The sequence below is a fragment of the Ovis canadensis genome, chromosome 3 (genome assembly GCF_042477335.2).
Source record: "Ovis canadensis isolate MfBH-ARS-UI-01 breed Bighorn chromosome 3, ARS-UI_OviCan_v2, whole genome shotgun sequence".
Classification (NCBI taxonomy): domain Eukaryota; kingdom Metazoa; phylum Chordata; class Mammalia; order Artiodactyla; family Bovidae; genus Ovis; species Ovis canadensis.
This window is the reverse complement of record NC_091247.1, coordinates 210,879,927-210,899,467: the sequence shown is the minus strand read 5'-3', so window position 1 is coordinate 210,899,467 and position 19,541 is coordinate 210,879,927. Positions and strand designations below refer to the sequence as shown.

Genomic DNA, 19,541 nt, shown 5'->3' with positions numbered 1-19,541 from the left:
ATGTGCTTTGAAGATTTTAATCTCTCATCAATCCCAAAAATCTTTTCCTAAAAGTTATGTAATAAATACTGGACAATTACACTTTTGAGGGGTACAGGGAGCAGTTCATTTTATTGAGGGGTTTTCGAATAGGTCAAAGAAGGATTGAAAACGTAATGAGTTCTGATGCCTGTGACCTGAATGGAATTTTCCTAACCGCAGAGATATCAAAACCCAAGTCCCCTCCTTTTTTATAACTGTTGCATATAATTGACCCAGTTTCAAACCCTGGGTTGGGAAGACCCCTTGGAAAAGGGAATGGCTACCTGTTCCAGTACTCTTGCCTGGAGAATTCCATGGACATCAGGCTTTTGCCTGATGGACTACAGTCCATGGTGGGGGGGGGGGGGCGGTCACAAAGAGTCAGACAGGACTGAGCAACTAACACTTTTCACTTTTATACATCTTAAGAAATTTGTTTGACATCTCTATTTGCTTTGTGATTTTATACTTTAATGAAGTGATAATAATTGAGAACCCAAAGTTGATTTTAAAAATACTGAGTCAAGATGAGGAAAGAACCTCTTATGTTTTACTTCTCAAAATATGATGGTACTACAAGTTGAACTCTTCACATTTTTGTATGAAGGTTGACTTAGGAAAACTGTACTTGTTATATTATGAAAAATACAACATAGACTATAACATGTTTCAAATTCTTAACAAGGACTAAGCAAACATGCATGATACTTTATAGATACTTGAAATGTTTTGCCTTTGCTGCCCATGTGATTTTCATAACAATAATATAGTTTTAATTGAATATAAAATGAAAATTATAAAGTTATACACACACACACACACACATACATACCATCTCTTTTATCACTTCCAGAATGCAGGGAAAAGGAAATTTTAAAAACTCAAAACTATTGTATTTGTAACAAACAGCTTATTTAGCTGTTTTCTTAGCAAAAATTCAAATATCATCTGACTAAATATGGAACCTCTTTTATTTTAATAAATCATGTTCATTTCTCTATCTCTAGACTACTAAATGTATCCATGTCTATTTTATCTCTTTTAATAAATATTCATTAATTGTGTCAAACTCTTTGTGATCCCATGACTGTAGCCCACCAGACCAAGCTAATCTGTTTATGGGATTTCCTATGCAAGAATACTGGAGTGGTAGCCATTTCTTTCTGCAGGGGATCTTCCTGGCCCAGGGGTCAAACCTGGGTCTCTTGCATTGCAGGCAGTTCTGAGTGTGCATCTGAGCCATCAGGGAAGGTTAATATATACGACACAAAAACATTTGAAACCACTTATATTCTTGTTGATAAAATGTATGTGTTTCTATTCAAAATATAAAGATTAAGAAAATTATTTTTAAATTACTTAATTTTATTGTGTTTTGTTAAACTTAATTTGAGTCTTTTGCTTTGAAGCCCTGGTTCATGCGATTGCCTCCAATTTTTCTCAAAATAAAAATAATTTAAGTTCTGGTCTCTTAAAATTCAGCACTTTTTGTTTTTCTTGGGTGTTTTTGTTCATCCTTCTCAATAGAGGAGTCATTCACATCTCTTTCTTCCCGTGATCATTCCACTAAACTATTTCCCTAAGTATCAAATATCATATACTGTAAAACTCACTTTTGTGATAATGTTACACATATATCTTTCGAAACCTGCATTGATATTCTTCAGTTCAGTTCAGTCACTCAGTTGTGTCTGACTCTTTGCTTTCTCCCTGTCCGTCACCAACTCCCGGAGTTCACTCAAACTCACGTCCATCGAGTTGGTGAGGCCATCCAGCTGCCTCATCCTCAGTCATCCCCTTCTCCTCTTGCCCTCAATCTTTCCCAGCATCAGGGTCTTCTCAAATGAGTCAGCTCTTTGCATCAGGTGGCCAAAGTATTGGAGTTTCATTTGCAACATTAGTCCTTCCAATGAACACCCAGGACTGATTTCCTTTAGGATGGACTGCTTGGATCTCCTTGTAGTCCAAGGGACTCTCAAGAGTCTTCTCCAACACCACAGTTCAAAAGCATCAATTCTCTGGCCCTCAGCTTTCTTTGTAGTCCAACTCTCACATCCATACATGACTACTGGAAAAACCAAAGCCTTGACTAGATGGACTGTTGTTGACAAAGTAATGTTTCTGTTTTCTAATATGCTGTTTGGAGTAAGTGTCTTTTTTTTATTACAAAACTTTTTATTTTAAAAGAATTTTAGATGCACAAGCATCACAAAGAAAGCACAGAGCTTTGATCTGTTCTCCCTGATTTTCCTGCATGTTAATATTTTATGCAATCATGCTACATTGATCAAAATAAGAAATTAACGTTAGTAGTATTCAATTAAGGAAAACACAGATTTAATTTCACCAGTTTACCCAATGTGTCCTTTTTTTCAGATTAAATACATAGCATTTAGATATTATGCTTGATTAGTTTCCTCAGTCTGTAATAACTTTTTTTTAATTTAAATTTTATTTTTTTACTTTACAATACTGTATTGGTTTTGCCATACATTGACATGAATCCACCACAGGTGTACATGAATTCCCAACTCTGAACCCCCTCCCAATGAGGTGGATGAAACTGGAGCCGATTATACAGAGTGAAGTAAGCCAGAAAGAAAAACACCAATACAGTATACTAACACATATATATGGAATTTAGAAAGATGGTAACGATGACCCTATATGCGAGACAGCAAAAGAGATACAGATGTAAAGAACAGACATTTGGACTCTGTGGGAGAGGGAGAGGGAGAGGGAAGGATGATTTGGGAGAATGGCACTGAAACATGTATACTAGCATGTAAGAAATGAATTGCTAGGCTAGGTTCGATACAGGATACAGGATGCTTGGGGCTGGTGCACTGGGATGACCCAGAGAGATGATATGGGGAGGGTGGTAGGAGGGGGGTTCAGGGTTGGGAACTCAAAGTGTCTTTTAATTTCATGGCTGCAATCACCATCTGCAGTGATTTTGGAGCCCAGAAAATAAAGTCAGCCATTTTCCACTGTTTCCCCATCTATTTGCCAGGATGTGATGGGACTGGATGCCATGATCTTAGTTTTCTGAATGTTGACCTTGAAGCCAACTTTTTCACTCTCCTCTTTCACATTCATCAAGAGGCTTTTTAGTTATTCTTTACTTTCTGCCATAAGGGTGGTGTCACCTGCATATCTGAGGTTATTGATATTTCTCCCGGCAATCTTGATTCCAGCTTGTGCTTCTTCCAGCCGAGCGTTTCTCATGATGTACTCTGCATATATGTTAAATAAGCAGGGTGACAATATACAGCCCTGATGTACTCCTTTTCCTATCTGGAACCAGTGTGTTGTTCCATGTCCCATTCTAAATGTTGCTTCCTGGCCTGCATACAGATTTCTCAAGAGGCAGGTCAGGTAATCTGGTATTCCCATCTCTTTCAGAATTTTCCACAGTTTATTGTGATCCACACAGTCAAAGGCTTTGGCATAGTCAATAAAGCAGAAATAGATGTTTTGCTGACACTCTCTTGCTCTTTCAATGATCCAGCAGATGTTGGCAATTTGATCTCTGGTTCCTCTGCCTTTTCTAAAACCAGCTTGGACATCTGGAAGTTCACAGTTCATGTACTGCTGAAGCCTGGCTTGGAGAATTTTGAGCATTACTTTACTAGTGTGTGAGATAAGTGCAGTTGTGCAGTAGTTTGAGCATTCTTTGGCATTGCCTTTCTTTGGGATTGGAATGAAAACTGACGTTTTCCAATCCTGAGGCCACTGCTGAATTTTCCAAATTTGCTGGCATATTGAGTGCATCACTTTCAGAGCATCATCTTTTAGGATTTGAAACAGCTCCACTGGAATTTCATCACCTCCATTAGCTTTGTTCATAGTGATGCTTCCCAAGGGCCACTTGTCTTCACATTCCAGGATATCTGGCTCTAGGTGAGTGATCACACCACCATTATTATCTGGGTCGTCAAGATCTTTTTTGCACAGTTCTTCCACCTATTCCTGCCACCTCTTTTAAATATCTTCTACTTCTGTTAGGTCCATACCATTTCTGTCCTTTACTGAGCCCATCTTTGCAATAAATGTTCCATTGGTATCTCTCATTTTCTTGAAGAGATCTCTAGTCTTTCCCTTTCTATTGATATTTTTAGGTTGTATCTAATTGTATATTTCAAGCACTAATAACACAGTTGAGAGTATATGATTTCATTTCACCATTTCATCATACAGTATGCTAATGTAAAGAAACCTTTTCATTTATTTCTTGTTAAACAATGTGACTGTCACACCAAAGCCATTTTTACTCTTGAATAAAGTGAGAATTAGACGAAATAAACTTAAATCATACTATAATAGATGTAGGCTTCCCAGGTGGCTCATAAAGTAAAGAATCTGCCTACAATGAGGGAGACCTTAGTTCGATCCCTGGGTTGGGAAGATCCGCTAGAGGAGAGCATGACATCGCACTCCAGAATTCTTGCCTGGAGAATCCCCATGGAAGGAGGAGACTGGCTGGCTTCAGTCCATGGGGTCGCAAAGAGTCAGACATGACTGAGTAACTAAGCATACATGATAGATATATATTAATAAGTGCCGTCTTTCAAAACATTTGAAACCTAAAGTTAGGAATCGTTTCTTGGAGACTTAAATTTTTTGCTTTTATGTATTATTTTGCAGAAGCAAAGCATGGACATGCTTTAAAATTGCATAGTACAGAAGAACTTATTAAGAAAGTCAGTACTTCTTTTCCCTCTTTGTCATTACCCAGGTCCTGCCCCAGGGGCAAGCTAATTATTATTCTGTTTTTTCCACTTTTATTATCTTTCTGTATAAAAGTAGGGAGACATATTTTTTTACATTTCTAGCCCAGGATGAACCTTGGAATCTAGCAAAATCAAGGTTTGAAATATTTTTTAATTGACCATTAGGAGAGTCCATTCTGTTTTATTATTGTTGTTGTTTTGTTGAGGGCTTATGAGGCTTATTGGATGTTACAAGAAATAAGGGTGTTAAATAAGACGGATCCTATCTGTTTCAAAGGCAAATTATCTCCAGATAATAATAAGATGAATAGTTAGAATATGGCTTAGGAGGAGGAAATGCACAATACCCTCCCATACAGAGAGTGAGTCATCGTCAGGAGTTTCCCCATTTTCTATAATGATTCAAGAAATCGATGAAAAGTGCTGACTCAGGTGGCAAATGAGTATCACAACCAGTGCATCCTCTCTACTCCCAGCACACTCTTTCCCACAAGTGGTACTCAGTCTTGCCCCTCCAATCTCTTTTTATCTTCCTCCAATCCCCACTTCATCATTAGCTTATTCTCCTTTTCCTCTGGTCAGGAGAAAGTGGAGTCATGGGATTATTTTCTTATTATAAGAAAAAGTAAATTTGGACCATGAGATTGAATGACTGATTGTGACATCACTTTATTGAAATGTAAGGTGCCCAGAATTGCAAAAGTAAATATACAATTTTTTTTGGTAATTGGAGGCACAGGGACTGTTTGACTGTTTCCAACTGCAGTTTTTCTGAACTCCATACCTTTTTCCTGGCTCAGATGCTCAACTAGCTCCTTCTTGTGGGAAGGTGGCTCTTCTCTTCCCTACAGTTTGTTAAGTGTCTGGTAGTTCTGGTGCTATTCTGCTTCTTTTGTTAAGTCTGCCTTAAGATCTGACCAAGATAATTCATATTTCATAGAACTGCACTGAAGGCAACGTCTCAAGGTGTGAAATTTGAGATAAGAAAAGAAGAAAAACAGGATAATAATCCATTTCTACCTAGTTTACCCAGAAAGTTCAAGCAGTGTTTCTGTGCCCATACATATTTTAGATTCATATTCATTGTTTATATGCTAGTATGTGCATGCATACAAACACACACATACCATCTCTTTTTAATCATCCTCTAGAGTGTAAGGAAAAGGAAAAATTTTAAAAATGAAACTATTGTATTGTAAGAAACAGCTTATTTAACTGTTTTCATAGCAAGAGTTCATATCTCATGTGATTACAGGTGGAACCTCATATTTTAATAAATCATGGACATTTCTCTGCCTCTAGAAGACAGTGAAATGTATTCATCTCTATTTTATCTTCTTGTAATAAAGACTATATAAACAACTTATACTGTTGTTGATAAAAATTTGTGTCTCTACTTAATAAAGATTAAGAAAAATTATTTTTTAAATGTCCCAATCTTATTGTGTTTTGCTAATATGAGCCTCCTGTTTTGAAGACATGGTTCACACAGCGATTGCCTCTCAATTTTTCTCAAAATAAAATTAATTGATCTTCTGGTCACTTTAATTCAACACCTTTGAAATTTCTTTGCTGTTTTAATGTTTATCCTTCTTCAGTAAAGATCTTCACTGCTCCTTTTCTTCCCTGATCAAGCCAGTAAAAACTTTCCCAAAGTATCATGTCATACACTGTAAAACTCACTTTTATAATAATGTTACATATATATCTTTAGAAACCTGGATCAATATTCTTATTTTGCTCTAAGTGTATATTTCAAGCTGATAACACAATTGGGGAGTATATGATTTGATTTCACCATTTCACCATACAATGTGCCAATGCAAAGATTTCATTAGCTCAGAATCTTTCTTTTTTTCTTTTTCCAGGGAATTCTTCCTCTCTCTTGAAAAGAAAATAATTTGCAACTTGATGCTAGCAAATTTCTTTCCACTCAGAGAATGCACCCATTTTCCAAGAGGTGAGGTGAAAACAAATTTCTCATTTGGGACCTTTGAAATATATAACATTACTATATTCTGGAACATTGATAGGCAGGGAAGAGACTTCATAATTAAGTGGACATTCATTAATTTTCTCCAACTCTTGGTTCAGGTTTGAATGGTCTTTTAGTTACTGAAGTCAACATGGGCACTGATCAAGGGCATGAGTAAACTACAGGGAAGACAAGTTGTAGTTCCTACAGTGAAGAATCTCCTCTCCTACTTGGGGAGAGGAGATTTTGCTGAGAGACCTGCGTTTTCTGGAAGGAGAAACAAACACATAAGTGAAGCTAACATTTCAGAGGAGCTTCAGTTTGGGTTCTTTCTGCATCAGACCCCTCCCAATAGGGGTTTGAGTGAAAAGCATATTTGGAATGTGTGTGGAGAAAGGAGGGAGTGTTAATACAGGAAAAAGAATGTAGAACACAATAAAGCTCACCCTCTTAATCCAGATACTAGAGGAGGAGACTGGGGGGAAAAATATAGTGTTCAAAACTGCCTCACATTCAGGTCACAGGTTCTGGATTAGAGCAAATACTGAACCTCGTTGGTTAGGGCCATCCCGGTGAGAATTCCTCAGCACTTCTGGACTATCAAGTGAGAGAAACAAAACTTTCAGCAGTTCTAGGAGGGAAAATTTGCACTCGCTGATTTACCATAATTTACAAATATTCCGAGGGATGTGGGAGGGGGGAAATGATAACATTTGCTTCAGGTGGAGATGAACGGTAGGGAAACTGGTACAAAAACAATTCAACTGCCCTTGTGCAAAAAGGGATCAATCAACCAGTGCTGACAGCACAGAGAAAATTAGAGGATTTTCTATGTATATAAAATCTACACATATATGCATATAAAGTCCTCTTTAATCACCTGACTTCCCTGGTGGCTCAGCAGTAAAGAATCCATCTACAGTGTAGCAGATGCTTGAGACATGAGTTCAATCCCTGGGTCAGGAAGATCCCCCAGAGGAGGAAGTGGCAATCCACTCTAGTATTCTTGTCTAGAGAATTTCAGGGCAGAGGAGTCTGGCGGGCTACAGTCCATGGAGTCACACAGGGTTAGATATGAATGAGCACCTGAGCACACATATGTATATAAAGTATACACATATATGTGTACACATGTACATGTGTCTACCTATCTGTATCTATCTTCTACTCTATCCATCTATCTGTCTATCTATCTGTATCTTTTGTGTGTACATGCATGAGTGCATTCAGTTATTTGTGACTTAACATTTACATTGTTGGCCTGAACCACTCTTTGATGGATTTTTACCACCGAGTTAGAGAATTAAATGCAGGTGAGAGAATAAGAAGGAGACAAGGGGAGAAGTCCCTCTGATTCTACCATTTTTATTTTGCCTTCCATATTTGGGTTAATAAGGTAAGAATGAGAAGTACAGCATGAGAGCTGGAAAGTTCCAACCACTCTGCACTAAAGAAAAGAAATAAAATTAACAAAACATATAGACAGAGAAAAAGAGAGGCTTAATTTGAAATGTATCTCATGTGTGCTTTAGAGAAAGACTACCAGGGTTTCACACATGTGACCTAGCTTTACTCTACCTTACTTTTCTCATTGGTAAAATAAGCATATTTATCTATCTTTGTTGTTAAGTCACATTCACGGAAAAAATAAACTAATATATGCCATGTACTTCATGTTTGACACAAGGTAAATGATAAACATTTTTCATTATTAACAATGGAAAATAGTGTGCAAAATTTTTTTTTGTACTAAGTAAATTTTCCTTTGGTTTGCCCATATATTCCATTTTCCAAGTAACTTTTTAGATGACTTTGATGTTTGAACGTTAAAAAAAAAACAACAATAAAACTTTCCTCTCACCTTATTTTGTGAGAGTCAAATGGTCTGCATTATGAGGTTCAGTGAGAATTTCCTGTATTGCGGTTCTAGAAGCGTTTTAGAAGATAGCGATTTTACTGCTTCTTGTTCATACTACACATCCTTGTCTCATCAGCAGAAGATACAAGCACATTTTGATTCACAGCTTTTCTTTTTTAAAATTTCTTCACAACTTTTGGGTTTTTGGTAGCCTCCAGCTTAGCTCCATGGACTAACCTCACTATCCTGGAACAAGCATCCACCGTGCCTTATCTGCGTCGACATTAGACAACATCTCACATGGCAGGTATGTGCAGCCCAAGTCATAACGTGAAAAAATAAAAATAACCAAAAATATATCTCATGAATATGGCTAATTTTGGGCAAGAAAAAATTTAAGAAAAAATGTGTACAGTTTCAGGTTTCTCATATAATAGCACTTTTTAAATTTCATTTTTCTGATTCTTCACTCTGTCACTTAGAGATGATTTTGTGAAGTATTCTCAACAGATTTAAAGAGTGGATTAAAGGATAGCTCTAAATTCTGATTGAGGTATAAATTTACCAGGAAAATTATCCTAGGTTTTCTTACCTACCTAATGGGAGTCATGTGCTCCACCTTGTGATGCTTATGTTGTTATTACCAAAATAAGTTTGTTATCAATATATCAGGGTTTTCCTGGTGGCTCAGACAGTAAAGAGTCTGCCTACAATGAGGGAGACCCATGTTCAATCCCTGGGTTGGGAAGATCTCCTGGAGAAGGGAATGGCACCCACTCCAGTATTCTTACCTGGATAATTCCATGGACTGAGGAAACTAGTGAGCCAAAGTCTGTGGGGTTGCGAAGAATTGAGTCCATAAAATGGAACCTGGTGCCTGTTTGTCTCTTTTTACTACAGATCTCTAAGCTTCTTTTCAAGTTAAAAAGTAAATGGTAAATACATTGTACTGAGACAGAACTGATAAAGAAGAAAAAGTACTGATAATCTCAGTGAAGAACAAAGTACATCATATTGAAATGTTGGTATTGGGTAGAGTTTTCAATGGACTGTCTCCATTTTCAAACAGTTTACTGGCAAAATGATTGGGTTATTAAACCAAAGAACTTTTTGGATTCTCTCACTGGTTTCTGCCTTTAAGAACTCCTGTATTTGATCTTTAAATCATTATCCCATCTTTCTTTATAGCTTTTCACACCACTGCATGGAGATTGATCTCTGGGGTCTTAGGAGTAATATGCCTTTCGTTGATGGCTGCTTTGGGAGTTCTGTTAAAAAATTGTAAGTTTTTCTAGTCAAGCCTATATAAAAAGATCAAAATTGTGATGAAACTATCTTACAATAAAAGTGTGATTTTTCTAATGTGGAGTATTTTTTTATTTCATAAAACTGTCTGATAAAGTAAATTTCTAATCATTTCTTACAGCACTTACTAAACAAAGTGTTCAGCCTGAACCCTCCACAGATCTTCAGGAAGGTAGGGTTCCTACTTTGGAAATCTTTCTTGTTGATAAAGAGTAAAATAAGCAGTTTCCTGTTTTTCTCACAGAGAAGCTTGATGGAATATTATAGTAAAAAAACCTTGCCTGCTAGCTGTAGGATAGTCTTCTTTCATTGTTCATATAAGAATTTATTAGATTTCATCAAATAAACATTATTTGTATATTTAAATAATAAGGACAATATTACCCTGAAAAAATTTTTCCAATGTAAGTGTTCATGTTTAAGTAGCAAATAAAAAATACATTATATTAACATTAAATATTATAGCCAATCCTAATTACCTCATTGTGTTTTTTTATAACCCATACATTTATGTCTCTTTACCTTTACCTCTGCTTCTTCTATAGCTCAGAAAGCAGCATGGAGGTTTTTGCAGTTCTAAACCCTACTTAACACTTAACCTATGAAAGTCAGCTCAAAGACCTAGCTGTTGTTGTTGTTTTTTCCTTCAAACACTCTCCAAGTTGTTTTACTATCTTTTTTGTTCATATAGCACTTCATTCATATCTTTCTTTTTCCTGAGCATTTTCCTGGCTTTATTGAGATACAATTGACAAATGATACCGTGTAAGCTTAATGTCTGCAATGTGTTGATTTGATATACTTATTATTATAATATTATTACCACTGTAGCACTAACTAGTACCTCCATCATGTCACAAAACTATCATTCCTGTTTGTGGTAAAAACATTTAAGAATTACTCCTGTAACAATTCACGAGTATTTATACCAAAATACTGTTAGCTCTAGTTATAATGGTGAACAGTAGATTCCCAGAATGAATTCATCTTCTAACTGAAAACTTCTATATTTTTTAAAAAATTGTTTTTGGCCTTGCCTCACAGCTTTTGGGATTTTAGTTCCACTATCATGAACCATGAACTTCCTGATGTTCAAGCTGGTGTTAGAAAAAGCAGAGGAACCAGAGATCAAATTGCCAACATCTGCTGGATCATGGAAAAAGCAAGAGAGTTCCAGAAAAACATCTATTTCTGGTTTATTAACTATGCCAAAGCCTTTGACTGTGTGGATCATAATAAACTGTGGAAAATTCTGAACGAGATGGGAATACCAGACCACCTGACCTGCCTCCTGAGAAATTTGTATGTAGGTCAGGAAGCAACAGTTAGAATGGGACATGGAACAATAGACGGGTTCCAAATAGGAAAAGCAGTACGTCAAGGCTGTATATTGTCACCCTGCTTATTTAACTTATATGGAGAGTACATCATGAGAAACATTGGGCTGGAAGAAGCACAAGCTGGAATCAAGATTGCTTGGAAAAATATCAATAACCTCAGATATGCAAATGACACTACCCTTATGGCAGAAGTGAAGAAGAACTAAAGAGCCTCTTGATGAAAGTGAAAGAGGAGAGTGAAAAGTTGGCTTAAAGCTCAACATTCAGAAAACGAAGATTATGGCATTTGGTCCCATCACTTCCTGGTAAATAGATGGGGAAACAGTGGAAAGAGTGCCAGACTTTATTTTTTTGGGCTCCAAAATCACTGCAGATGGTGATTGCAGCCATGAAATTAAAAGATGCTTACTCCTTGGAAGGAAAGTTATGACCAACCTAGATAGCATATTCAAAAGCAGAGACATTACTTTGCCAACAAAGGTCCGTCTAGTCAAGGCTATGGTTTTTCCAGTGGTCATGTATGCATGTGAGAGTTGGATTGTGAAGAAAGCTGAGCACTGAAGAATTGATGTTTTTGAACTGTGGTGTTGGAGAAGACTCTTGAGAGTCCCTTGGGCTGGAAGGAGATCCAACCAGTCCATTCTGAAGGAGATCAGCCCTGGGATTTCTTTGGAAGGAATGATGCTAAAGTTGAAACTCCAGTACTTTGGCCACCTCATGCGAAGAGTTGACTCATTGGAAAAGACTTTGATGCTGGGAGGGATTGGGGGCAGGAGGAAAAGGGGACGACAGAGGATGAGATGGCTGGATGGCATCACTGACTCGATGGACGTGAGTTTGAGTGAACTCCCAGAGCTGGTGATGAACAGGGAGGCCTGGAGTGCTGCAGTTCATGGGGTCGCAAAGAGTCGGACATGACTGAGAGACTGAACTGAACTGAACTGATCACAGATTGGACCCAGGTACTCAGCAGTGAAAGCATTGAGTTTTAACCACTGGACAAGGAAATTCCCGTGTACATTTTGACCAACATCTCCCTATTTTCCCCATATCTCAGTCCTTGTTAACCACCACTCTACTCTACACCCTCAAAATTATTCATTTGACAAAGATTTGAGTGCTTGCTATGTCATAGAACTTTTATTACTGAGGATACTGAAGACACAATCACTAATATATTGGGTGGTCAGACTTCTACCTAATCATTTTATTTATCATCATTTTGAAAATATGCAGAATTTTTCTCTCAGAAAATATGCTATAATTCTTTCTTCCTTTTAATACTTCTTTCATCTAGTTTAATTTTTTTAATTTTTATTTTTACTTTATTTTACTTTACAATATTGTATGGGTTTTGGCATACATTGACATTAATTACATAGAAGAAATCAACTTTGGATCACTGCCTTGAAGACGGTTCTTCTAATCACCTCACATCTGCTATACTGTATTTGAACACAGTGAATTTCTTGTGTATACTTACCCAGATGAGCATGAAAAATAGTTCATAAAGACTAAAAAGTAAGCAATTCTCTATCTCTAGAATATAATCTCCATGAAGAAGAAGAGTCATGTCTGGGTTGTTCAGATAAATATCTGCTGATGTGTGGTGTATGCAGTAAATTCTCAAAGAATATTTGTAGACACAGTTAATAAATAACAAATGCTTTTTGAATGAGAAAGTAGCACTGAAAAGAAACTGGATCTCCAATGTCATCAAGTCATATTTTATTTTTTCTCTTAGAATCTGGGTGCTTTTCTTGCCAAGAAAAGTGGATTGGCTACCAACACAACTGTTATTTTGTTTCTAATGAATTAAAAACATGGAAAGACAGTAGGGATTTTTGTGTTTCTCATAATTCCAGTCTACTTCAGATACAAACCAGAAATGAACTGGTAAGTATTTAATTCATATTTTCTACATTTTATTTGACCCAGAAAAATAAATTATCTATAGTTTGATTCAAGTCTTTAATCAGATAGTAAATGGATGATTATATTTGAACTAATTTCCTATGCTTTGAAACCATTCAAAAATAGAGCCAAACTTTCTCTAAGGTTTACATTATAGGAGTGCTGACAGATAAAGTATAAGAAACTGTTTGGAGAGTAGTCAAAGAAGAAATAGTAAGTCATTATTTTTATTCCAACAACTTTAAACTTTTAGTTCTTTAAGTGAATTTATAACTGATTTTGTAATTATACAACATTTGCTATCACTCGGGTATAATGTGAAATGAATATGTAGAATATTATAAAATAATAATCCAACTCTTAATAAAAAGTTCTGTAGCTTCCTGGAGAAACTGTGGTAAAGATTTATCCTTCCAGATGCAGTTGATTTGGGATCAGATTTGATTATTGATCCCATCTGAAGGAAGTGTTCCATGAAAACTCTCACACCCTTTATGACATCTTTCAAGAAGTGAGATTTTTGTCGTTTTTATTTTTCCTCCATAAATGAATGGGCTTAATGAATGAGAAATAATAAGCATGTGACTGACTCTTTTTCTCAAATTAGAAGTTAAAAATGATTTTAGTGTGTATAATTGAAAAACTGACGCTTGGACACTGGCCCCCTTAAACATATATGATTCCTAGAGTGGATTCAAATAGATTAATATGTTGGTCTCTGTTTCCATGCAGGATTTTATGAAGTTCAATACCAATTCTTACTGGATTGGGCTTTCTTACGATGAAGAACATCATGCCTGGTTGTGGGAGGACAATTCTACTCTCTCCCAAGATCTGTAAGTTTCTGGTACCAAAACCTTTTTTCCTGTTCTTTTTGAGTTTATCCTTGGATCTGATCAGAGACTTGAATATCCAGGACCATTATAACTAAGATATCCTATTTTGGGCATGAAACTATAAAAAAGAGAATAGATACAACATAATAAAATTTTTAACTGCATCTACAATATCCAAATGTTTGCTCAAGAGCTTTCGACATATGGTTTTGTTTCCTGCCTTGGTACAAGCACTTAGATATGTATGCATATGTATAGATTGTCACATGTATGAAAGCAGTCCAGAGAAAACAGTATGTCCATTATTTTTCTTATTCTGGTGGAGACTGATATTCTCAGCATTGGCCCATGTTTCAAATATTCTGGGTTTATTTCCTTTATATTTATAAGCTTCAAATCTCATTTTCATTCTTAAATATGAGATTTAACAGCATCATGCATTGAGAAATTTTATAATCTGATTTTTTCCTGGACTAGACTTAGTTAATACATCTTTAAATAACACAGAAACAAAGAATAACACATATCAAAATCATTAAAAACAACAACAAAACAAAAAAATCCCAAACCTCAATGCTATTGATTATTGAGCATACTGTGTTTTGGTAACATTGTACTCTGAAATTGTGAAAAATGACTTGAATGGAGAAGATAATGACTCAAGATGTAACATCTCATGCAAATGCTTTTAAACGTTCCCTAATTCTGTCATTTAGCAAGAACAGCATCCTTGAACGTTTTCATTTCTTGTTCTTGTCTATTAAAATTTTCTTCTTCATTGCAGATTTCCTTTCCCTAAATCTGTAAATCCAAAGAACTGCATGATGTATATCCCAATAGGAACCATTTTGGATGAACACTGTGAAAAGAAGTATCGTTATATCTGTAAACAACAGCTTTAGATGTTTCTTGGGGCAGAAGTGTTGTGCAATGGAGATTCAATATTACTTAGAATGGTTACAAATTGTATTACCTACCTCTGGGATCTTTAAAATGTTCCAAATTATGTTTTATCAATCATATAATTTTCATGTATTTGAAAATATATATGTAAATTTTGTATCACTGGTGGCTCAGAGGTTAAAGCGTCTGCCTCCAATGCGGGAGACCCCGGATTCCATCCCTGGGTCAGGAAGATCCCCTGGAGAAGGAAACGGCAACCCACTCTAGTATTCTTGCCTGGAGAATCCCATGGACTGAGGAGCCTGGTGAGCTGCAGTCCATGGGTTCACAAAGAGTCGGACATGACTGAGTGACTTTACTTACTTATGCAATTGGTATATAACATTATGTTAGTTTTAGGTATACAACATAAGAATAACTGAGACAGTATGTCTAATTCATCAACATATATAGTTACAATTTAAAATTTTGCCATGTGTTTTAAATTTGATGAAATTTGCGTACCTACACCTGAAGTTATAGTCAAGATAAATAATTTGATGAATGTTCAATGTATATGGTATGGATTTAACAATTTATGTATCTATTTTTTGGAAATTCTATCTGCTGAAATTTAAATAAAACTTAATTCAGGCCAAACAATATATATTAACATCATATTAGTTCTTTGTATGGTGTGCTAAGTTGAAAAGTCCCATCCTCATCTTTTTTCCTCTGAAAGTAAAAAATAATTTTAGTGTTTGTTTTAAGTTTTTGGTGGATATCTATTCATCTATATGTTTTAATTTAGACCTGAAAGTGCCTTATAATAATTTCTTCATATGTATCACAAGGGTTAAGTAATACATTTGTGTGTCTTACCTTGATGCTACCAAGTTCTGCAGAACAATTGGAAAGTTATATCCAAGTATGTGATCTTACAAGATTGTCTTCACATTTTCCAAGGGGAAGGGGAACCCAAGCTCTGATCACATGAATATACAGTCTTATTTTTTAGTTTTTTCAAGTATCTTTCTTGCCTTATGCTTCTCTGACAGTAAAAAAAAAAAAAAGCCACTCTTACATGTGCATTTAGGATTTCAATTTTTAATCAATCCCCAAAATCTTTTCCTAAATGGCATGTGATAAAATACTGGACATTTAGTATTTAGGAGGATAGGGAGCAGGCTTTTTTTTATTGAGGGGTTTCTGAGTGGGTCAGTGAAAGGAAGGGCACATGATGAATTGTGATGTTTGTGACCTGAATAGATTTTTTCCAACCTCAGAAATATCAAAACCCATTCCCTCTTTTAAAAAATAACTGTTGAATATATATCTAAAGAAATTTGTACTGACATCTCTATTTGTTCTCTTCTTTTGTATTTCAATTAATTAATTATAATTAAGAGCTCAAGGTTGATTTTCAAAATATAAAGAGTCAAGAAGAGATAAGAACCTCTCATGTTTTATTTCTCAAAAATACAAATATAATAGTAATATAACTTGATATCTTTGTTCTTGTATGAAGATTGACAGGAAAAATACACTTAGGTTATACTATGAAAAATACAGGATAGCTGTAACATCTTTCACATATTTAACTTGGACATGCATTGCACCTTCTACATATTTAAAATGTTTTGCCTTTGTTGTCTGTGTCATCTTTGTAACAATATAATTTTAAAATTGCATTTATAAAGAGCAGTATAGACAAGCTTATTAAGAAAACAGTTTTCTGTTCTAACTGTCCAATCAATCTGTCCTCTTCCCACACACAAAAAAATTTCCTCTGAGTATTTTGTTTGTTTGTTTTTCCTAAGGAGGAAAAAAATGTAGGAAATATATTTCTACATAGGCTATGCATAGATCTATGTTTATTTTCTATGCAGGAAATAAGCAAAATTATGAAAATTCTATTTTCATAATTTTTGTCAAGGATGAATATCAACTGTGTTCTTGTATCCACATTCAAGCATAGGTTGAATTTGCTACTCTAACATTATCACTCTATGAATTTTACATAGTTGAATCTTTTTTTTTTTACTGAGAACTCATGAATATTTATTACAATATCACAAGAGCAATGAGGAAACAGAAGGTATTAAGTGTTACAGATTATATCTAATTTCAGAGAATAATCTATTTCAAAGTTGTCTTCACTGAGGAAGGAAAATTCCTGTTGCCTTCTAAAGATAGCTCAGAAGTTTTCTTCAGCTTCCATATCATATCCATATCATCAGCTCCTATATCCCATATCCTTTCAGCTCCCATATCATTTCAGACTGGGAGCTAATTGAGATTCAGATAATGAACTCCTTATTGCAAAATTCAGACTTAAACTGAAAAAAGTAGGGAAAACCACTAGACCATTCAGGCATGACCTAAATCAAATCCCTTACAATTATACAGTAGAAATTAGAAATAGATTTAAGGGAATAGATCTGATAGACAGAGTACCTGAAGAACTATGGATGGAGGTTCGTGATATTGTACAGGAGGCAGTGATCAAGACCATCCACAAGAAAAAGAAATGCAAAAAAGCAAAATGGCTGTCTGAGGAGGCCTTACAAAGAGCTGTGGAAAAAAGAAAAGCTAAAGGCAAAGGAGAAAATGGAAGATATACCCATTTGAATGTAGAGTTTTCAAAGAATGGAGAGTTTCAAAGAATGGAGAGATAAGAAAACCTTCTTCAGTGATCAGTGCAAAGAAATAGAGCAAAACAATAGAATGGGAAAGATTAGAGATTGCTTCAAGAAAATTAGAGATACTAAGGGAACATTTTGTGTTTAGATGGGCTCAATAAAGGACAGAAATAGAATGGACCTAACAGAAGCAGAAGATATCGGCAGATCGATTCTTTACCACTGAGCTGCCGTGGAAGTGACATCTAAATCTGCTTAATGAAAATAGAGTTATTTTACAGCTGGACTCTTTGTTTACCTCCAGAGAGACTTGAGAATTGTTTTTTGGCTGTTGGCCATGATAAGAGCAATTAGTTATCCAACCAAGTAACTAATTAACTCATGACTAATGATGAAATTTTAAAGCTCAGAATTCCTGAGTGGAATGTATGACCAATTTGTTAATTGATAACGTAAGCTTGAATTAATGAGTTAGATATTTAATCTTCACCATGTGGACAGTCTCAGCAGAAAACTGCCTGTGCTGTCCTGTAACCAAGTTTCCACACACATCCATCAGCACAAATAGTAGCAGTTTCATCCAGAGAGATGATGAATCATACCTTCAGACAAATAAGAACATTGGGTAGCTTGTTTCTGGATGTTTCTTTGAATTATCTTTCTCCTGTTGTTTTATATTCACTGCCTTTATTTAAAGCTTTACAAGAGTATTCTCATTGGAGCCTTCAATTTGCTTCAATTATCTAAACCTGGAAATCTTTGGAACATTTAAACCAACTTTTTAATTTCAATACTTTTGGAACTTTTGAAACATTTTTATCCTAGTGAAGGGGTTGGGAAACTTTCCCTAAAGAAATGGATGTAAATATTTTCAACATTGTAAGTTAGTCTCTGTTGAAACTTCTCAACTCTGTGATTTGTAGTGCAAAAGAAGACACTTATAATACATAAATTAATAGTTTGTCTGCATTACAAATGCGCTTTATTTTCAAGACAAATGGTCGGACAAATGTTCACCAACCCCCGTCAAAACGTTTAAAAGGGTTATCGTTACCGTCTTTCTAAATTCCATATATATGCGTTAGTATACTGTATTGGTGTTTTTCTTTCTGGCTTTGATGTTTGGCAAAACCAATACAATATTGTAAAGTAATTAGCCTCCAATTAAAGTAAATAAATTTAAATTTTAAAAAAAAGTGTAAAAGGAGACTACGTGGACATAAGTGCTACTCTGCACTTCACTTTATACTTTTCCTGGTTGCATCTTACCAGTTGTAAATGTACTTACAAATTTTGCTGTATAAAATCAGTTGTATGGCAAAACCAATACAGTATTGTAAAGTAAAATAAAGTAAATTTTAAAAAAAGTCAGTTGTATATTATTAATATCAGTTTGTACCACCTATTTTAAAACCTGCATTGTAAAACCCAATGTGACAATCTTCCTCTGTATGTTTTTACTTTATTGAGCACAATAAAATGGTTAGACTTGCATTTTTTCCAGCCATTATAAGCTCCTTTTGTTTGTTAAAACACTAAAAAATAACACAGTGAGTCTATAAGAAAGCAAATGCATACACGGAGAACATAGCTGCCTCAGGTTATCATGTTAGAATGCTCATTCACTGAGAGCTTATGAGTCTTCCATACAGGCTTTTAGAGGTTACGAGTGTGGAATAGATTTGAAGTAAAGATCTGAAAGAAAGGGTACTTTAATAAATACTACCAAATCCTCAGTTTTATATAGCAAAGATGGTTGTTTGATTCCAAATATCCCTCAAACTTCCCCGTAATTTGTAAAAGCAATAAAGGAAACAAAGAAAATGATAAAAGATCCATGTTCTTTCATCATCTTCAGAGACAGAGCACCACAACCAACAAATTATCTGTAAGTAGAAATACAACAATATTGACAGAGTTCTTGCTCCAGTCTACCACCAGATGCTTATGGTGCTGGTTAGGGAAATTAGTCCTTAAAATTGTCTATGAAAAAGTGAAAATAGAGAACATAGCTGAAGTATAAACACAATGAACC

The 19,541-nt window shown here is 35.3% G+C and overlaps 1 protein-coding gene across 1 annotated transcript; it reads left to right on the top strand.

Annotated features, from left to right (window-relative positions):
• The first annotated feature begins 8,600 nt into the window (after positions 1-8,600).
• Positions 8,601-19,006, top strand: LOC138437805 (natural killer cells antigen CD94-like). The gene is made up of 6 exons (XM_069585700.1): positions 8,601-8,894; positions 9,776-9,868; positions 10,014-10,064; positions 12,977-13,128; positions 13,879-13,982; positions 14,767-19,006. The coding sequence occupies exons 1-6, from the start codon at positions 8,888-8,890 to the stop codon at positions 14,882-14,884; spliced, it is 525 nt and encodes a 174-aa protein (XP_069441801.1). The 5' UTR covers positions 8,601-8,887; the 3' UTR covers positions 14,885-19,006.
• Positions 19,007-19,541: the final 535 nt, after the last annotated feature.

What these genes read in the sequence shown, in the direction of transcription:
- LOC138437805 (XM_069585700.1), top strand. An exon ending in TACAAACCAGAAATGAACTG is followed by an intron (nt 13,129 to 13,878) that starts GTAAGTATTTAA and finishes GTTTCCATGCAG; the next exon opens with GATTTTATGAAGTTCAATAC. An exon ending in TCTACTCTCTCCCAAGATCT is followed by an intron (nt 13,983 to 14,766) that starts GTAAGTTTCTGG and finishes TCTTCATTGCAG; the next exon opens with ATTTCCTTTCCCTAAATCTG.